This window comes from Fusarium mangiferae (assembly GCF_900044065.1).
Source record: "Fusarium mangiferae strain MRC7560 genome assembly, contig: FMAN_scaffold008, whole genome shotgun sequence".
In the NCBI taxonomy this organism is placed as follows: Eukaryota; Fungi; Ascomycota; class Sordariomycetes; order Hypocreales; family Nectriaceae; genus Fusarium; species Fusarium mangiferae.
The window spans coordinates 30287-48280 of record NW_024573928.1 but is presented as its reverse complement, the minus strand read 5'-3'; the positions used below and the strand labels follow the sequence as shown (position 1 = coordinate 48280).

Genomic DNA, 17994 nt, shown 5'->3' with positions numbered 1-17994 from the left:
AGGTCGGCGCAAGTAAAGGAAAGGAACTGTGGAACGTGCGGCAAGGTAGGGCATAATGCGAGAACGTGTCAAATAGTTGTTTCGATGTCTGGAGAAGAGGAAAGCGATTAGTTTTACTTGATTGCGTGATTTGTTGTGTTCTCATGACGATTCCTGTCTCAAGGGTTAAGATTTTTGTAACACTCGCTTGTTTGTAACACTCGCTTATCATGTACGTTAGATGTTTATTTTCTGTTAGTTTTAGATGGTGTCGGCTACACCAAGTCCACAGGGCCCGAGCCACGCACATCGATTCTCTTCTTATACCTCCCGTCTATGCCATGTCTCACCTCAGGATGTTGCTCGCTGCAGCTAGACGTGCGTTCAGACCTCTATTTATGGCGGCGGCCTTCCTTTCGTGCTTCCCCACGACGCACAAGCTGCTTTACTTTAGCTCCCCGGACCTTATCCTTAGAATCGGCATTACGGCAATCGACGATATTTTGCAAAATCAGGATAGATTGAGATTGGCCTTGTCATGGTGTGTTATGCTAGGCATCTCCTTCAATACTTATGCTTGCTCTCATTGCCGTCCCCCACATATCAGCTATAATTGTCACCATACTCCAGATGTGTATTGCTAGCGGAGCTCGAGACTTCCCAGAAGGGTAGCAATCGGAAATAATGGCTTGAGACAGGCTTTTTCGTGGTGTTGATGGGAATTATTGGCGTTACAGTAGCTAGGTGGCTAGGGAACGAGCTTGACTTGTGCCAAGGCCGAACATTTGTCTCTTTGTTGTGCGGTATCTCGCTCGCATCTGTCGGCTCCTGGAAGGCCAAAATTGCGAGTCAATAGGTAGAAACACGGGTAATCCGGCGGCAGGCGATAGATAAATGCACCCCCTCCAGACTCGGGCTAGCTTGTACCGATCCTCTCGTGAAGGATCGGCCAAGTGAAAATTGGAGTAACTGCCTACCCACCGCCTCCACTCGTCACTCGGGGGGTCTGGGGTCACTGGCTTTAGTGCATCCAGCGCTGTAGGTATAAAAAGTGGTAGTCAAGTGGCCTCCGCATCTCAACACATTTGAAAGGATTGCGTCTTCTCTTTAGAACCCAAATATCTGTCATTATGTCTTTACAAGTTGTTGATGTTCGTTTTGAGCATTATCGCCACCCCAACACTTTGGGTATCCATGAGCACAAGCCACGCATTTCATGGCGTCTGATCAATGCCCCTCCAGGCTTTGAGCAGCAAGCTTATGAACTGCGCCTGGAGAAAGTCAGCGGCCACGAAAGCCATGTCGTCTGCACTTCTCAGGTGGAATCCTCAGAGTCCCATTTAGTCCCCTGGCCAGCTGAAGAGTCTATCGCTTCTCGTCAAAGATACACGGTTTGCATCCGAGTTCGTGGCAAGGGAGAAACATCATTTTCTGATTGGAGCGAGCGGGCTTGGCTGGAGGCAGGCCTACTCAACCGAAATGACTGGAAAGGCAAATTCATTTCGGCTCCTTGGTCGGAGAAGGACAATGATAAGCCGAAGCCAGAGGATCTCTTTCGCAAAGCATTTACGCTGAATTCTGGCCTCGCATCAGCTCGTCTCTACATAACTGCACAGGGCATTTATGAGGCAGAGATTAATGGCCGTCGCGTCGGCGATTATTTCCTCGCGCCTGGTTGGAGCTGCTACGACAACGAGTTAACGTATCAGACCTACGATGTTACCGACCTTGTTGACAGCAGAGACAATTGTCTGGGTGTCCGTCTTGCTGAAGGTTGGTTCACTGGCAGGTTGAGTTTTGATGGCGGTATACGCAACAGATATGGCACGCGCACAAGCCTCCTCGCACAGCTCGAATTACAGTACTCCGACGGCTCTTCGCACGTCATTACAACTGACGATGACTGGATGGTAGCGCAAGGCCCCATCCGCCTGGCAGAGATCTACAATGGCGAAAAGTACGATGCTACTGTTGAGTTGCCTGGTTGGTCCTCTCACGAGCACGTCGCTGGACATTGGGAGGGTGCCGTTGCGTTGCCATTTATACCCGAGAAGATCAACTTGACAGCCGGTTATCGTGAACCGGTCAGACGAATTGAGACATTGAAGCCAGTTTCCAAGATCATAACACCAACTGGCAAGACCATCCTCGATTTCGGTCAGAACCTGGTGGGATACGTTCGTATCAAAGCTGTTCGAGGACAACGTGGTCATGAAGTCACGCTTAAGCATGCCGAGGTCCTCGAGAATGGAGAACTAGGTGTTAGACCTCTACGCGTCTGTGACGCCACCGATGTCTACACACTCCGAGGAGATGCTGAACCCGAGGTATACGAGCCTCGATTCACATACCATGGCTTCCGTTACGTTCAAATTGACAACTGGCCTTCAGAAGACCAAGATGTAGTCGCTGCCCTCGAGGCTATTGTCTGTCATACCGATATGGAAGAACAGGGAACCTTTACATGCTCTAATGACAAGCTGAACCAATTATTCAGCAACGTCCGCTGGAGCATGCGAGATAATTTCCTCTCCATTCCAACCGACTGCCCGCAGCGCGATGAGCGACTTGGCTGGACTGGCGACTTGGCCTTGTTTGCACCAACAGCCACTTATATCTACGGCTGTTACCCAATTCTCCGAGACTGGCTCAAAGGCGTATGGTTTGACCAGCAACGACAGGGAGGAGTGCCTCCAATGGTATCGCCAAACATTCTTGACAAATGCAGGATCTGGGGTCCTGTCTGGCCTTGTGCCATCTGGCATGATGTGGTCGTCTTGGCTCCTTGGGCGCTGTATGAAGAAACGGCTGATCCTGCTATCTTGGCTGATCAGTTTGAGTCCATGGAAACGTGGTTCAAGATCATCCCCAAGAACAAGGATCGTTGCACTCATCTTTGGGACTTCAACGCTGATCAACTCTCTGTAAGTCTTTCTTGACGAATTTTTAAAGCCACTTTTACTGACCTTGCTAGGACTGGCTTGACCCAAGCGCTCCCCCAGACGATGCTGCCAAAGCTACAACTGATCCTCCACTGGTAGCCAACGCATTTTTGATCAACTCTCTTGACATCATGGCACGCGTCTGCGGTGTTCTTGGCAAGACCAAAGATCATTTATTCTACAGATCGTGGGCCGACAATGCGCGAGCAGAGTTCACCCAAGAATACGTCTCCCCGAGCGGTCGCCTCGTATCAGACACACAAACTGCGTACTCGTTGGCCATCTGCTTTAAGCTTCTCAACAAGGACCAGCTATCACGAGCCGGGTCGCGACTTGCGGAGATTGTTCGAAGAAATGCTTTCCGCATTGGTACTGGCTTTGCTGGTACACCCTTTGTCTGCGAAGCCCTCACTCTGACCGGCCACAGCAACGTCGCTTATTCCATGCTTCTGAATGAGAAATGCCCCTCGTGGTTATATGCTATCTCGATGGGGGCGACTACGACTTGGGAACGCTGGGACAGTATGCTGCCAGATGGATCAATTAACCCTGGCGAGATGACCAGCTTCAATCACTACGCTTACGGGGCGATCGCCAAGCTCATGGTTGAACGACTTGCCGGCCTGCAGCGGCTTGAAGCAGGATGGAAGAGGTCGAGGGTTGAACCTGTTGTGGGGGGCGATTTTACTTGGGCGTCTGCGTCACATCTCACGCCGTACGGCAAGGTATCGAGTTCATGGAAGATTGAGGGTAATGAAACCGAGAAGCAAGTTGTTCGTGTAGATATAGAGGTGCCACCAAGCACGACCATGGAAGTTGTCCTGCCGAGTGAGAATGGTGCTCAGAAAACTGAAGTTGTTGGGTCAGGAAAGTGGTCATTCACAGTAGACTACAAGAAGCAAGGAGAGTGGCCAGTGAAGGAGATCAAATTTATCTTGGCCAAGATTGTTGAGGATTTTCGGAGAGAAGAAGAGCTCAAGGCACAAGCTTCGAATGGTATAGAGACTTAACTAGATCAATCTAATACTGCGTCGACTTCAACTCCAGCATTCGCCATTCGCCATGTAAGATTACAAGTCTAGCAAGTTCCTTCACAGAATCATGCTTGGTGTATGTCTCCATGTCGGCAATGCCGTGTCATTGAATGGTCTGAGATGTGAGTAGTGTCTTGTTCGGTGTATTATCTCGCGAGAAACCCCTCGTATACCGAATTCGTTCAACGCCTCATTATTCTAGTCAACGTTGCCCATGGGCAGCCAGGTTCATCGCACGATCCGATGATCCTTCCCGATATTCATGCATTCAATTCGGCGGATCAGCAACCGAATCAGGACCTGGATCACGAGTCAAATTCCTGCTTGGTCTACCGAACCATTTCCGCCTCACCAATGAATACCCTTCAAAGCCGGCGCTAGCGTAGTGAGGCCGGGTTTGACGAATCGTCATTGGATTGCGATAGCCTCCCCTTTCTGGTCTAGACCCTTGTCTCAGTCCACCCTTCACTTTTTCTCCCCATCTGGGGCCCCGCACTTTGGTGTACCAGCAGGTTGGAGAAGCTTTTCCATCCGGGGATCTTTGTACCGCGATGCCAATGACAACACTCTCTTTGCTATATAAGATGCATCGTCTGCTGTCGCCAACATCTATTCCCAATCACTCTCCACAAGATCCACTGTCTGTCTCTTGACCCTCATACCAATTTTTTGTCTCTAGTCATCATCCTGCCTCCCAATGGAGAAGCCTGAATCAACCGCTCACGTTGAGCGATCAGACTCCAAGACCCTCCACGTCTCTCCAGACCATACACGCGGCCATGCCATTCAGCACCAAGAGCACAGTCGAACCTACCTCCAGACCCTCCGGAGAGACCCATGGCTGCTCCTATGGATCGGAGTCATGCTCTGGACTCTGATCGTTCGCGGCTTCGAGAACCAGTCTTCCGGTTCTGTAATCAGCATTCCCGTGTTCAAAGAGCGATTCGGAAAACAACTCGACGACGGTTCATACTTTATCGAGACGAGCTGGCAATCTGCGCTTAGCGGAGGCTCCAACGGCGCTGCCATCTTCGGAGCCTGGGCCTCATCATACTTTGCTGATCTGATCGGCTTCAAGCCGGTCATTCTGATTGCAGCTGCCATCAATATTGGATCCGTTGGCGTTGAGTTCGCGTCTACATCGATCGAAATGTTCTTCGCTGGCAAGATGGTCAACTTTGTCGCAATTGGCGCTTTCCAGAACCTTTGCACGGCATACGTAGCTGATGTCTCGCCACTGGCCATTCGGTCTACCACCATCGGATTCTGTAATCTTGCTCAATGCATTGGTCCCTTCATCTCGGCCATCCTCTCCAACTTCAGCTCCCAGTGGGAATCCAACTGGTCCTGGCAGTCTCTCATCGTTGCCCAATGGGGTTTTGCCGGTGTCGCTCTGATCGGGCAGCTCTTCATGCCTGAGAGCCCTGTCTACCTGGTCCGCAAGGGCAAGATGGAAAAGGCACGCATGGCCCTTGAGCGCATGTACTCGGACCCGGAAGACGCGTCTGGCCATCTTGAACGTATCAAGTTGACCCTCGAAGAAGCTGACTCGCAGAATCTTGGCTCATACCTTGATTGCTTCAAAGGCACCAACCTTCGACGATCTCTCATCGCCATTATGGTGTTCCTTTCTGAACCCATGTCCGGTCTTGGGTTTGTCTCCAATTATGGTGCTCTCATGTACCAGTACCTTGGAATCAGCGACAAGAAGTCCTTCGAGATTCAGATCGGCGCTCAAATTCTCTCCATGTCCGGGGCCACTATCGCTTTCCTTGTTGGCGACTTTTATGGCCGTCGACCCATGTACCTCGCTGGATGCATTGGCCTCTCTCTGCTTCTCATTTGTATGGGAATCTCTGGTTCAGTCAACACCACCGCTGCTGTCACCGCCTCTGTTGGTTTCTACACAATGTACAACTTCTTCTATAATGTCGGTGTTGGATCGACCGTGTACACCCTTGCAGGAGAGATCCCCACGTCTGTCCTGCGAACCAAGACCCTTGCCATTTCCATCTCTGTCTCTTCCGCCGTCAACACCATGTGGTCGTTTGTCGCTCCCTACATGTTCAACCCTGGTTATGGCAATCTCAAGGCAAAGATTGGCTTTGTATATGGTGCTTTTATGGTTATATTTGCTGTCATGGCATTCTTCTTTGTGCCCGAGACTCGGATGCGAAGTTATGAGGAGCTAGACGAGCTTTTCATGAATAAGGTGCCTACACGCCAATTCCGCACGTATGTCACTCTTGCTGAGCGTCGGGCTGAAGAGGCTTATGCCATTGAGAATGGATTGAAGGACAATGTCAAGGATGTTTGAGGCGATCTATGGAAAGCAGATTCCAATGGTGTAGACAGGCATCAGCTGTCTTGGCATGTCATGTCGTTGCTCTCAATTCACGGTCATAACTTGTCATGATCAAATCTATTTAGGACTTTAGGTATATCTTAAGTTTGTTTACAATCAAATGTTTTTATTTAGCTTTTGTCCTATTTGTAATGCATATCGGATCTCATAAATGCAGTTAACCTAAAAATAAAATTTCTCTTGCAGGGTAAGCATTCATGTCCAGGTTCCAAGGCACATCACCGACGATCATTCCACAATTGATTGCTCAGAACTTGCCCTATACTTCAAGAAGAACCAGTGTTTGACCTCGGCTCCAGCTGCAATATTTCTCCTTGTCCCGTCATGTCCTGTTTTTACCTTGTTCATTCGACATTGGCTGCCCCAACTCGTGGTGTCGGGTCGCGTTTGGCAAAGCAGGGATCTCAGGCTAAGTGATGAGGGGGTCGGCTAGCCCCGGCTTTGACGCCATTTGATTGGACAACTAAGTGCTACGGCTTTGATTTGCTCTGATTGGTCATCGTCTTTTTAAGTTCCCCGTCTACTTCGGCTGTTTACACGGCATTCTCTTACTAATTGGACACCCTAATCCGTTCACCCCATTGACAACAGTGTCGCGTCGCGTCGCGTTGCGTCACTAGACAGGATTTGCTCATTGTCTGACGGATGGCACGATGCTCATCAAGAAAAACAAGCCTGTCTAGTAACGCATCATGTCTCTGTATCGTAGTTTTGTATATCCATAATCATGGCTTGAGTGATACGACCTCGCTCTAGATGGGCATCTCCGTTTGTTGCATCCACGCTGGCAGCTGACCAGCTATCATCCACCTTGTCTTCAAGAGCAAGTGCGTGAGCAATGAGAAACTTGACCATCCACCTGTCGAATCGGTAAGACTCTGCATTCATTGATTGAATGCAATTCTTCTGAAAGACAACCAGTCGTTTGATCTACATCTGGTGAGATATCGTCGAGCAACACGGGAAATGAACTTACCATCATCTCCACGCTGGGCCAGTAATTTCTCAGTTGTACCAAGGATTCGAGGTTTGAACTCAGCCGGTCTCTTGACTCCTCAAGCTCATGAGACTCTCCGAATAGATATGTGTGCAATAACACCGACGAGGACACGATTGTCACATGTCCCACGATGTTGTAGAGCGCTTCGGCTCCGGGGACCTCTCGGGAGGCCTTGAGAACGTCGCATACAATGGCAGCATGCGCTTTGCAGGAGCTAGCGTACTTGCGGCCGTTTCTTGTCGGCGGTCGACGATGGTCGAGGTATTGGTAAAATAAAAGCGTATAATAATGATGATAGCCCAGATGAAAGGCAATGAAGACGCGCCCTAAGCCACGCCTGACGAAAGAAACCAGGTTTTCCCTTGAGAACACCAATCCAGGGCCCAAACCCTCCTCGAAAGCCCTGAGCTCAGCTTCAAGTCGTTGCACTGACTCATCTATAGAGGATTCGTTCCACTCAACCCCATTCGCGAGTTCTTGCTGGAGGTTCTGTATCTCAGCATATAACCCAACCAGTCTGACCATGTGAGCCCACAACCCAGGCTTCCACTCTAAGTCTGCGACGTCTCCATCTCCCGATCTCATGTTGTAGAACATGTATTCGTCGAGTGGTCCTCGAGGTTGTTTGGTTCCCCATCTGAACTGCGGTGAGAGGTTAGAACCCCCACTAGCCCAAGTGTCGATAATGAAGCACGTCCAGAATATACGTCTCTTGACTTCTCGCATCACGCCGTCATCATTTTCGTCAATCTCACCCAGCTTCAAGATTTGAGTCATTCGACTTGCAAGTCCTGGTTGACAGTTAGATAAGCTTTCAAGAGAGACCCAGAGCCAAGGACAAACCAAAATACAGAGACTCAGCATCTGCGTCTCCTTCGCCGAAGAAGTTGTTCCCAACGAGAATACAAGCTTGGATGTTCTCGATACAAATATGTTCCAAGTCTTCCTTTAATGCTGCAGTAGCTTGAGCGCGATACATTGGCCCACGAGCAACAATATCAGACTCTGTAGCAAACCTGGACTCCTCTTAGAACTGTTACGTGGCTTCTGATAAACGAGACTGGAAAATATGACGTACCTTGCAGACAAACCTAGCATAGCAAGGAGAACAGGTTTGGACACTGAACCGTCTGCAACACTGGCTTTAAAAGTGGGCTCATGGAAGAGGCTGTGAGGGGAGTCATGAACAAAGCGAAAGTAGAGGTCTACCAAGTACATCCTCTCGTCTCTTGTATGGAATGACTGACTAGAGCGCCGAGGATCTCGAACATCTGATGTTCTTGAAAGTTGGGGGCTGGTGATTGTAGTTGGGCACTGCAAGTTTCGCTGAACACACTGGGAACATGCTGCTGAGCTGTCTGCGCGATCGCATCTGCGCTTAGAACTTCTACAGTTCAAACACGCCGTTGAGGGTCGCATGGCTACGACTTATGCTAAAATGAGAAGGAGTTGGCATAGTATCCAAAATGTCATGGTTGAAGATGAGGTAATGATAGAGTTAGAATTGAATGGCCCATTACTCTTGTACTCCACCAACCCTAACAGGCTAACATGGTAGTCTTCCATAATTTAACCGAGGCCAATTCAGCATCTGGGAGGACAAAAGCATCGAAGATTAAAAACATACATTTAACCTGAGTGCACCGACTGTAGATATTGCTATCAGTGCCGGTCTGTCACGTATAAGTCATACTGGATCTGATGTCAGCTGCTGCGACGCATGAGGATGAGGTGTCTGCTCTCTATGCATTTACAGAAAGTCATTTGTTACCATTTAGTGCATTATTCTTATTATTGAGCGACTTGAAATGAGCCCTTTGAGCTAGGGGAACTTTTCTAGGTTGGTAGAAACATCTTTCTGGCAGTAGCATACGCCGACTCTTCTATTTCTCTGTCATTACCTCCTGTTCCGAATTCTCCCTTCTCGATACTCCACTTCCCTTTTCTTGTACCTGGCGGGACCGGCTACTCCAGTGTATGAGAATCGTAGGTATTACACTGACAGCTACAATGAGACCAGTAGCAATCCCACTTGATGCAATGAGACCAACACTCGTAAACATGGGAGGAAACCTGTGATTTGTTAGACCAAGAATTGCTCAAAAAAGAAAGCATGTCGGGGATCATGGAGTCACGTACCAAAAGGGGCCAATGAAAGCCCATACCTGGCGGACAAAAGTCACAAAGACGCCGATACTGGCTGCTTCCTGAGGATGGCGATCAACCGCGTAAGTAATGAGAACCGTGGTCGCAATCAAATTTCCAGCACCCGCAAGCGCAATACCTATCACTGGGGTGATGTTCCAATAACCCTGAGGGGCCAGCTGGATCTGGACTAAGAAAACCACCACGCCCGCAATTGCAAGCATAAACCCTAGGTAGCTGAACCAAAGCCGGTATTCAGGTCGCGCCTTGCATCCAGTTTTCCTCAAACGCCTGTTCATCCAATAGTCGCTCAGTGTCCCACTGATAGGTTCACCTAGGGCGTGGCCTACGATCATACCGATGAACTGGAGACCGAGCTGCTGGGAATTGAACCCGAACTTCTCTCCAAACAGGTTAGGTATTTCAACAGCAATCAGCGTGTTGCAGAAAAGGAACACCATGGCGTGGGCAACCGTAGGAAGTACGACACCGATCCTGCACCAGAGCCCAAAGGGGTGAATGAAATCATTGAGCGACAGCGGGCGGGGATGGATACGTTTGAAGATGAGATATTTTCTCTTGAAAGAAGAGCCTTTGGGTTCATTGGCGCCGCGAACGTACAGAGTTTCTGGCCCAAGAAAAAGGTAGGCAACTAGCTGCAAGCCGTTGATCTGCAAGGAGAGAAAGAATTGGCGAGAAATTGTGTACGAGAGGTCAATAGGGAGTTGACTTACAATCGCTAGCGTCCAGTAGATCCATTGGTACCCCCCAGCGGCGGATATAAACCCCATAATGAGAGGTGCAAGTGGAACACCGAGGATGCTCATTAGGGTCCAGATGCCTAAGCATCGAGCTCTGTGTTTCTTGAGAAACGTTTCAGTCACGACACCACTGCCAAGGGCCGCGGCTGGACTAATGAAGAAGGCAACGATGGCTCGACAGGCAGCCATCGCAGCATAGGAAGTACTCTTGGCACAGCCAATATTTCCAAGCATACTGACAAGCAACGAAACAAGAAACATAGGCCGTCGACCGAAAGTATTGGCGAATGGCCGGTGAATCGCAGGGGCTACTGCTAGGAAGGCAATCTGAAGTGTGGTGAGGTATGAAACTTGCTGGAGGGAGACACCCAAGTCTTCAGCGAGCTCTGGAAATGCTGGAATAATTGCTGCGGCTATAAAGGTTGCCATACAGGCATGTACAACCACGAGCATGAGGTTGACAATTTTCTATTCGGACATCAGTACAATAGATGCAAGAATTGAGATGCAGAAACGCCAACCTTCCAGTTGGGCCAGTTGTACGGATCCATGTCGTCAGGGCCTGGCAGAGGATCAAGGTCCAGAGTTCCGTGCCGAATCATCAAGTACTCGGCATGCTCGCGAGACAGTGCTTCAGAAGCATCGCTGGGGCTCTCAATGGCGCTTTCGTTGTTGGCGACGCGCTCTCGCCAGTTCTGGGAGGGTTCTGTCGCTTTGGAAGAGCTTTTGAACATTTTTGGTTCTTGTCGAAGATGAATTCTCAGATCAGGCTGTGGAGAGCGGAAGTGAGATGAAGAAAGATATAAACAAAGTGAGAGCGATTGATTCAATTTGTATTCCGCGAGAAGGGACATCTAGATCAGGGGCACGCATAGAAAGTCCGGGGCCCCAGCTTCGCCCAAAGCTTTTTCAATGGGGAACATGGGGAAATTGCCGTAAACAGTAACCGATGAACAATCACAAGCATTCTACTCGACGGAGTTAATGCTCTTGGCTTTCGAGGGGGTGCGATAATGAGCCGGCAGCAAAGCTACAGCTTGAAGTAGCCGCGGGATCTTAAGATGAAATGGTTGCATCGCCCCCACATTCTTCCCCAGTTCATTGTTAAATGCTGAAGGATGTAAACTGATCAAGTCAAAGCGTAAAAAGGCCAAGACATGTAATAGGATAAATGAGGGAAAAGCCGTACCTAACTATACAACTCATCAAGACTTCCGGGCTTTCTCCATCGCCGTCGGATCCTCTCTGCACTCTTTGACATTCTCAAACATGGCAGCACTACCTGTCACTCGGCTACCAGACACTTCTATCGCAGCAATAAAATGTCCCCCTGGAACAAAAATGCACATTTTAGATCTTGGAACGCTACAAGTCGACGAGTCATGGTCTGTTGGAGCCTCGCCCAAGTTTTGAGACTCCAACTAACATAAATCTAGGATTCTTCGGGGCGCCAACGCCAGTGCATTAAGCGACAAGAACCCCGTGAACAAACGTCGGGACTTGATAGTTTTGTCCGCACTGATTGAGTATCCAGGCGTGGGGCTTATCTTATTTGAGACAGGATGTGCTGAGAATATCCATGTAGTATGCACACCGATCTTGTTTTCTTTTGTATTTTATAAAATTGCACTTACTCATCAATGACTTAGGAATGGGGTGCCCCTTTGACCGACATATTTCCTCGTACTGAATACTCAGAGAGCCAGAAGCTACCTGCTGCAATCGAAGCCACAGGCAACCATATATCAGATGTCAAGGCAGTCATTATGGGTCATCTCCACCTAGATCATGCCGGGGGCCTAGAGCACTTTGCCGGAACCGATGTCCCTATCTATACCCACGAAGAGGAACTCAAGCATGCCTGCTGGGCCGTAGCTACCGGTGCAGACTTGGGCGTCTATATGGGCCATTATCTCCTCCTTGAGAGCTTGAACTGGAACACCTTTAATGACTCTCACCTCGAGATCTTCCAGGGCATCTCTCTCCACCATCTACCAGGACATACCCCTGGACTGTGTGGGATGCAGATCAACCTACAAAGAGATGGCACATTCATTTGGACCACAGACCAGTTCCACGTTAGGGAGAACTACGAGCTTGGGCATCCGCACGGCGCCCTTGCACGGGATCATAATGCGTGGTACCGAAGCCTCAACACGGTAAGAAGGCTGCAGCGGCTTTATGATGCCAAGTTGATCTTTGGACATGATAAGATAGTCGCAATGGAGTACAAGAATGCCCAAAACTTCTATCAGTAGTTAGCCTAGCTGAGTTGAATGATCACAAGCTGTTCTTTCTTTTTGAATTCTGTATTTATCTTCGCTTTATTTGTTAACTAGAAGCCGCCACTATGCAACACTTCTCGTATCCAGCAGACTCCATTCACCATCATTAAAGACACGAATCCATGCGAGCTCTCCCACTAGTATTGACATCTCGGCAAATTAGCCGAACTCACCAATTATACTGTTTGCTGAGAGGAAGGCTTGCCAACCCTGCATATCGCCGCGGCTACTTGGTTACTACATTTTGGTTTTGAGATATCTTATGAGATCTTTCCTATTGTCGACATTCTGATCAGCATTACAGGTAGACAAAGGAATTCCAATGGCAACTCAGATTGAGGATCAGGAAAGGAAATATCTGGGCTTTCTTCGGTGGATGTTGTTTCCAAGTTTTGCAATTCAAGCACATTGAGGCTTGGCTTTGAGCAGACAAAGCGATAAGTCGAACTTGTCTGTTGTTACATTTTACTATGTAGTATGTTGTAGAGTTACTGGTCTCGTATAATTTGAATTATCATGCCAATATAGTCTCAATATTCCCTTTACGCCTGGTTCTGTAACCATTGATATACGACAGAGAGATCCTTGCCGCTGTACGCCTCCTCAACTGCGCAATAAACCTCATGGGCCTTCTCCGCCAACGGTAGCAACGCTCCAGAAGCTTTCGCCCCAGCCATTGCCAGCTCAAGGTCTTTCTTGATGATGTTAACTGTACCTCCAGGAGCATAACCATTTGAGGCTGCAGCGGATTCGTCAACGCCAGGAGCAGGATTGTTGACATCCATCGGCCAACAACGTCCCGTTGAAGACTTGATGAGATCGCTCAGCGACCGAAGATCAAGTCCCCACTGCCGAGCCATATTAAGTGCCTCAGCCGAGGCGATGTTGTTGATGCTCAGGATGTAGTTGTTGGCTAGTTTGCTGCACACGCCAGTTCCCTGGTTGCCCATGCGGCGAGCACTCTTTCCCATTAGTAGAAGGGCTGATTTGACTTGCTCCTCCAAACTTTCGGCCGAGCCGAACATAAAAGACAACGTGCCTGCGCGGGCTCCAACGACCCCGCCAGACATTGGTGCGTCCACAAAATGCCCATAGCCTGCCTTGTGAAGCATATCTCCAATTTCCCGGGAGGATGCTGGGTCGATCGTGGAACAGTCGATGAAAAGTTGCTTTTCTGCCAATTGGGGAAGCGTGCCGTGATTCAATATAGAATTATAGACGTCCTGGACGATTCTTGGGGAGGGTAAACAAGTTATGAGGACAGTCTAATGCGTATATAGTCAACCACTATTCTGTATGACACAGGTAGGTCTTGATGCGACTTACCGATTTCTCTGCAACTTGTCTGGCGTTGTCGGCAAGGTCCAAACTGTATTGAATGTCTGCTGCATTTCGATTGCTCATACCGTTCACTTGTTCAGCAAATCGGTTCATGGCGTCGTAATTGACATCGTGGATGATTAAATTGTATCGCTTTGGCATCTTATTTCGAAGATTAATGGCCATAGGATAGCCTGTTAGCATCAAATAGAGTCAGCACAAGACTTTCAACTGATAGGACAGGATTCGAAACATACCAATATTGCCCAGTCCGACGAAGCCCCATGTGATATCTGCCATTGCTCTAAAGCTCCTGTATTGATGGAATCTACTTATATCCTACTTATGCTTTTGTAAGGTGCTCAATCCTGGGCCTCGACAAATAAAACTATGCTTGGAAACGGATACGGTGGAAAAGAAGGTCTTTTTCAGACACGACCACTCGACCTAGTAAAATGGCGCTGGGGCTTGAGAAACGTCTGCTTGTTGGTTGTCTGCGGTTGATAGTTGTTTACTATCTGATACATGTCCAAATAGCCGTGGGGAGCTAAATTGCTCAATCTTCCCGATTGGAGCGGACTATTCGGCCTTAGGATGGGGTTAGCCGCGGAGCGACTTGGCCTTTTGCCACCATCATTGAGGAGGGCCTAGCAGCGAATTTCAAGCCGCGGGTATCAGAAGAGAAGGGAAGGGCATCATACATCGGTGGTGCCTATCGCTCGGTGAAATAGGTTGTCCGAGCTGGCGCGAATTATACTTGCGAATTGTATAAGTTACTGTTGCTGTAACACCTCGGAACGTTGTTGTGAGGCTTTTCTTTCCTACCACAGTTTTAAAGTCCAGCAACCGGCGTAGCGAAGTAAGGTTCAATGATGCAGCACAGTGACAGCGAATGGGCAAGACTTTGTCACAAGGTAAGAGCTCTGCTGCCCGAAGATATCGGCAAGCAAGCATGGTATCTGGTTATTGTATGCCACCCTGGCAGATCAGCTTGTTTAATGCTTGTGCTAACTATTTCCAGTTCGCTACTTTGGCAGTATCTCCTGAAACAAGTCTCCCAGCATCGTTTTATACCTATCTTAAAGAACACGAGACAGAATTCTCATCTGAGGCTTCTCTGGATTATCTCGGTCAAAGATTTCGAGATGTTCTTCTGAAGCAGCTTTCGCTTGTGGGAGGACCACAGGTTCTTTCAGTTCTAATCCCACTTGCAAAGGCAGAGGGAGATGTTGAGTCGAAGGCCAGGTCTAGCAGTTTGAATGAGAAGTGGTTTGTGCCTTCTGCTATTTCATTAACTGAATATCTTTCTAATACATTGTCATGCAGGCGAGCCGACAAAATGAATGTACCAGCGATCTACAACCGTGGTCTTCAGACAATTAACACAATCTATGGCGAAGAGCTTTTGAGCAAGATATTTGATACTTGGGGTACCCACAAAGAGGATGTTAAGTTCAATGAGATTTATACCCTCTACGGCTTGTGGCTCTCTGACTTTGAAGTTCTTACTCCCCTCAAGACTGAAGCTGTGGTATACTCTTCAATCTCGTGCTTGGGACTAGGTGGACCTGGCAACTGGCACTTACGTGGGATGGGGCGCTTGCTCGGCGCTAATGGCACAGACGATGCAAGCGAAGAAATGCAAAAGATTCTACAGAAGCTCATGAATCTAAAAGAGGCGGTTGTAAGCATTGTACGTTTCGTGGGGCCAGAATTTGTAAACAAGGCAAAGTTGGATAAGTGGGCGGATGCTACCACTGTATCTAGAGATCTGGGTGGTTGGGGCAACTAAACACGTTATCGTGGTTCTATCTAAGCAACTTTAAGTCAAATTGCTTAATGTATTTTAAGTTACTACGTGGCAACGATGATAATTCCTGAATAGTTGCCACTGCTACCTTGGGCATATAGAGGGAAACGTGAGACCCGCTAAGTCCCTATTAAGACATAGGGATTCTTGCCTAGTAAAAGAGAGATTAACACCAAGGGTATATATGTAGAGTTCTCCTTATATATCAGATGTAATTATTAGGCTTATAAAGCTTATTTTAGGCAATTATATTAGGTAGCTTATATACTGCCTAAGCTTACTTTATAAGAGTATTATTCTTAGTTAATAGACTGTATAACTGATGGCTTACATGAAGCGTCTCACACGAGATTGACAACAAGAGATCTCTGCCTGTTTTGGCGACACGATCCTGTTACTGAGGCAAGGGCAACCAAATCTGGCCGACATCCGCAACCCCACAATAACCTCTTCAGTGCTCAAGAAGCCGCGGCTATTTGGTTTGTTCCCGGGGTGTTTCCCCAACCCCCAAAATTCCAGCCACGGCTACAAGGTCCAGACGCATACCGACCCCGGATTGACCCCGGGAAGGATTGTCGAGTAGGCAGTACCGGGCAAAGACATCTCACGTACAAAGCAGCATACGGCCAGCAATAAATGATGTGATGGCTGTCCAAGAAAAGTTGATGCGCAGTTCAATACCCTACACATCTTCAACCCCTACCATTCACAAAAGCAAAAGCAAAATGACCCCTTGTCCTGATTACGATGCTGTAGTAGTGGGAGCTGGCTTTGGTGGCATCTACATGTGCAAGAAGCTCGTGGACCAGGGCCTGTCTGTGAAGCTTATTGAAGTTGCGCCGGATGTTGGCGGCACTTGGTACTGGAATCGTTATCCGGGCGCCATGTCGGAGTAAATGAACATACCTGCTTATGGTGACACATAGAGATCTTAACGTCCGCACAGTACGCCTTCGATGTTGTATCGATACTCTTGGGACCTCGAAGATCTTCAGCAGTATTCATGGGAAAAGCAATACCTCCAACAACATGAGGTTTTGGCTTACCTACGGCATGTGGTAGATCGACATGAACTCCGTCAATATATGCAGTTCAACACTGAGATGAAAGCTGCCAACTGGGATCCAGATCACTCAAAATGGACTGTTGGTCTATCTTCTGGTCAGGATATCACATGTCGCTACCTAATCACCGCTATTGGGCTTCTTTCAAAGCAGAACTATCCAGAGATCCCTGGACTGGATTCCTTCAAGGGCGAAATGTATCACACAGGGAGTTGGCCAGCGTCTTACGACTTCAAGAATAAACGAGTCGGGGTTATTGAGAACGGATCGACCGGTATTCAAGTCATTACCGCAATTGCAGATGAAGTAAAGCTTCTGCGTTCATTCCAGCGGCACCCGCAGTATGTTGTTCCTGCAGTCAATAGAGCGTTTCCTCCTGAAGATCGACGCGAGATTGACCGCCAATGGAATGAGATCTGGAAGCAAGCAAAAGAGAGCATGTTTGGTTTTGGGTTCGAGGAGAGTCAAACTCCTGCCTATAGTGTCACAGCAGAAGAGCGTGAAAAAATCTTCGAGAACGCCTGGCAACAGGGTGGCGGCTTCAACTTTATGTTCGGAACCTTTTCCGACATTTCTTATGACGAAGCGGCAAACAAAGAAGCGGCCGACTTTATCAAAAGAAAGATCCGCCAAATCGTCAAAGATCCTATCAAGGCCGAGAAGCTGATTCCCACAGAGCACTATGCTCGTCGTCCACTGTGTGATACGGGTTATTACGAGAAGTTCAACAGCCATAATGTGGATATCATTGATGTCAATGAGACTCCCATCATCGAGATCACGCCTAAGGGTGTTCGAATAAGCGACGGGGCCGAGTATGACCTCGATGTTCTTGTGTTTGCCACAGGCTTTGATGCCGTAGATGGGAACTACAAGCGGATTCCGATCCAAGGTGTATCAAACAAGACTCTCAAGGACTGTTGGGCTGATGGACCAGACGCATATCTCGGTATCTCTGTATCGGACTTCCCAAATCTCTTCATGATACTGGGTCCGAACGGTCCTTTTACAAATTTGCCCCCGACCATCGAGACCCAGGTTGAGTTTATATCTGACATCATCCAACACGCCAACGAATCGGCGCGCCAAAATGGCAAGAATCCTACTATTGAAGCAGAGCGAGAAGCGGTCCATGATTGGAGCAAGATATGTGACGAGCTGAGCTCAAAAAGCTTATTTAGGAGGACAGATTCTTGGATCTTTGGTGCTACGTAGCTGGGAAAAAACCCTCGGTGCTCTTTTATTTTGGAGGTCTTGCAAACTATAGGAAGGCCTTGCAGGGTTTGATC

The 17994-nt window shown here is 48.4% G+C and overlaps 8 protein-coding genes across 8 annotated transcripts; 5 read left to right on the top strand and 3 right to left on the bottom strand.

The window, feature by feature from the left end:
* Positions 1-1109: 1109 nt before the first annotated feature.
* FMAN_10911 (putative alfa-L-rhamnosidase) lies at positions 1110-3931 on the top strand (the record flags this gene model as incomplete). Its single annotated transcript, XM_041833657.1, has 2 exons — positions 1110-2903; positions 2954-3931. 2 exons carry the CDS (start codon positions 1110-1112, stop codon positions 3929-3931), a joined length of 2772 nt encoding a protein of 923 aa, XP_041683998.1.
* A 721-nt stretch (positions 3932-4652) lies between these two features.
* FMAN_10910 (uncharacterized protein) lies at positions 4653-6272 on the top strand (the record flags this gene model as incomplete). Its single annotated transcript, XM_041833656.1, has 1 exon — positions 4653-6272. One exon carries the CDS (start codon positions 4653-4655, stop codon positions 6270-6272), a length of 1620 nt encoding a protein of 539 aa, XP_041683997.1.
* A 738-nt stretch (positions 6273-7010) lies between these two features.
* FMAN_10909 (uncharacterized protein) lies at positions 7011-8739 on the bottom strand (the record flags this gene model as incomplete). Its single annotated transcript, XM_041833655.1, has 4 exons — positions 7011-7250; positions 7297-8111; positions 8164-8336; positions 8399-8739. 4 exons carry the CDS (start codon positions 8737-8739, stop codon positions 7011-7013), a joined length of 1569 nt encoding a protein of 522 aa, XP_041683996.1.
* Positions 8740-9203: 464 nt separating this feature from the next.
* FMAN_10908 (uncharacterized protein) lies at positions 9204-10960 on the bottom strand (the record flags this gene model as incomplete). The annotated part of the gene is made up of 3 exons (XM_041833654.1): positions 9204-9393; positions 9460-10694; positions 10748-10960. 3 exons carry the CDS (start codon positions 10958-10960, stop codon positions 9204-9206), a joined length of 1638 nt encoding a protein of 545 aa, XP_041683995.1.
* A 535-nt stretch (positions 10961-11495) lies between these two features.
* Positions 11496-12484, top strand: FMAN_10907 (putative Zn-dependent hydrolases, including glyoxylases; the record flags this gene model as incomplete). The annotated part of the gene is made up of 3 exons (XM_041833652.1): positions 11496-11611; positions 11663-11810; positions 11876-12484. 3 exons carry the CDS (start codon positions 11496-11498, stop codon positions 12482-12484), a joined length of 873 nt encoding a protein of 290 aa, XP_041683994.1.
* A 569-nt stretch (positions 12485-13053) lies between these two features.
* On the bottom strand, positions 13054-14131 carry FMAN_16146 (uncharacterized protein; the record flags this gene model as incomplete). The annotated part of the gene is made up of 3 exons (XM_041833651.1): positions 13054-13776; positions 13838-14025; positions 14089-14131. 3 exons carry the CDS (start codon positions 14129-14131, stop codon positions 13054-13056), a joined length of 954 nt encoding a protein of 317 aa, XP_041683993.1.
* A 572-nt stretch (positions 14132-14703) lies between these two features.
* On the top strand, positions 14704-15623 carry FMAN_10906 (uncharacterized protein; the record flags this gene model as incomplete). The annotated part of the gene is made up of 3 exons (XM_041833650.1): positions 14704-14799; positions 14853-15100; positions 15158-15623. 3 exons carry the CDS (start codon positions 14704-14706, stop codon positions 15621-15623), a joined length of 810 nt encoding a protein of 269 aa, XP_041683992.1.
* A 743-nt stretch (positions 15624-16366) lies between these two features.
* On the top strand, positions 16367-17920 carry FMAN_10905 (uncharacterized protein; the record flags this gene model as incomplete). Its single annotated transcript, XM_041833649.1, has 2 exons — positions 16367-16533; positions 16588-17920. The coding sequence occupies 2 exons, from the start codon at positions 16367-16369 to the stop codon at positions 17918-17920; spliced, it is 1500 nt and encodes a 499-aa protein (XP_041683991.1).
* Between the last annotated feature and the right edge of the window lie 74 nt (positions 17921-17994).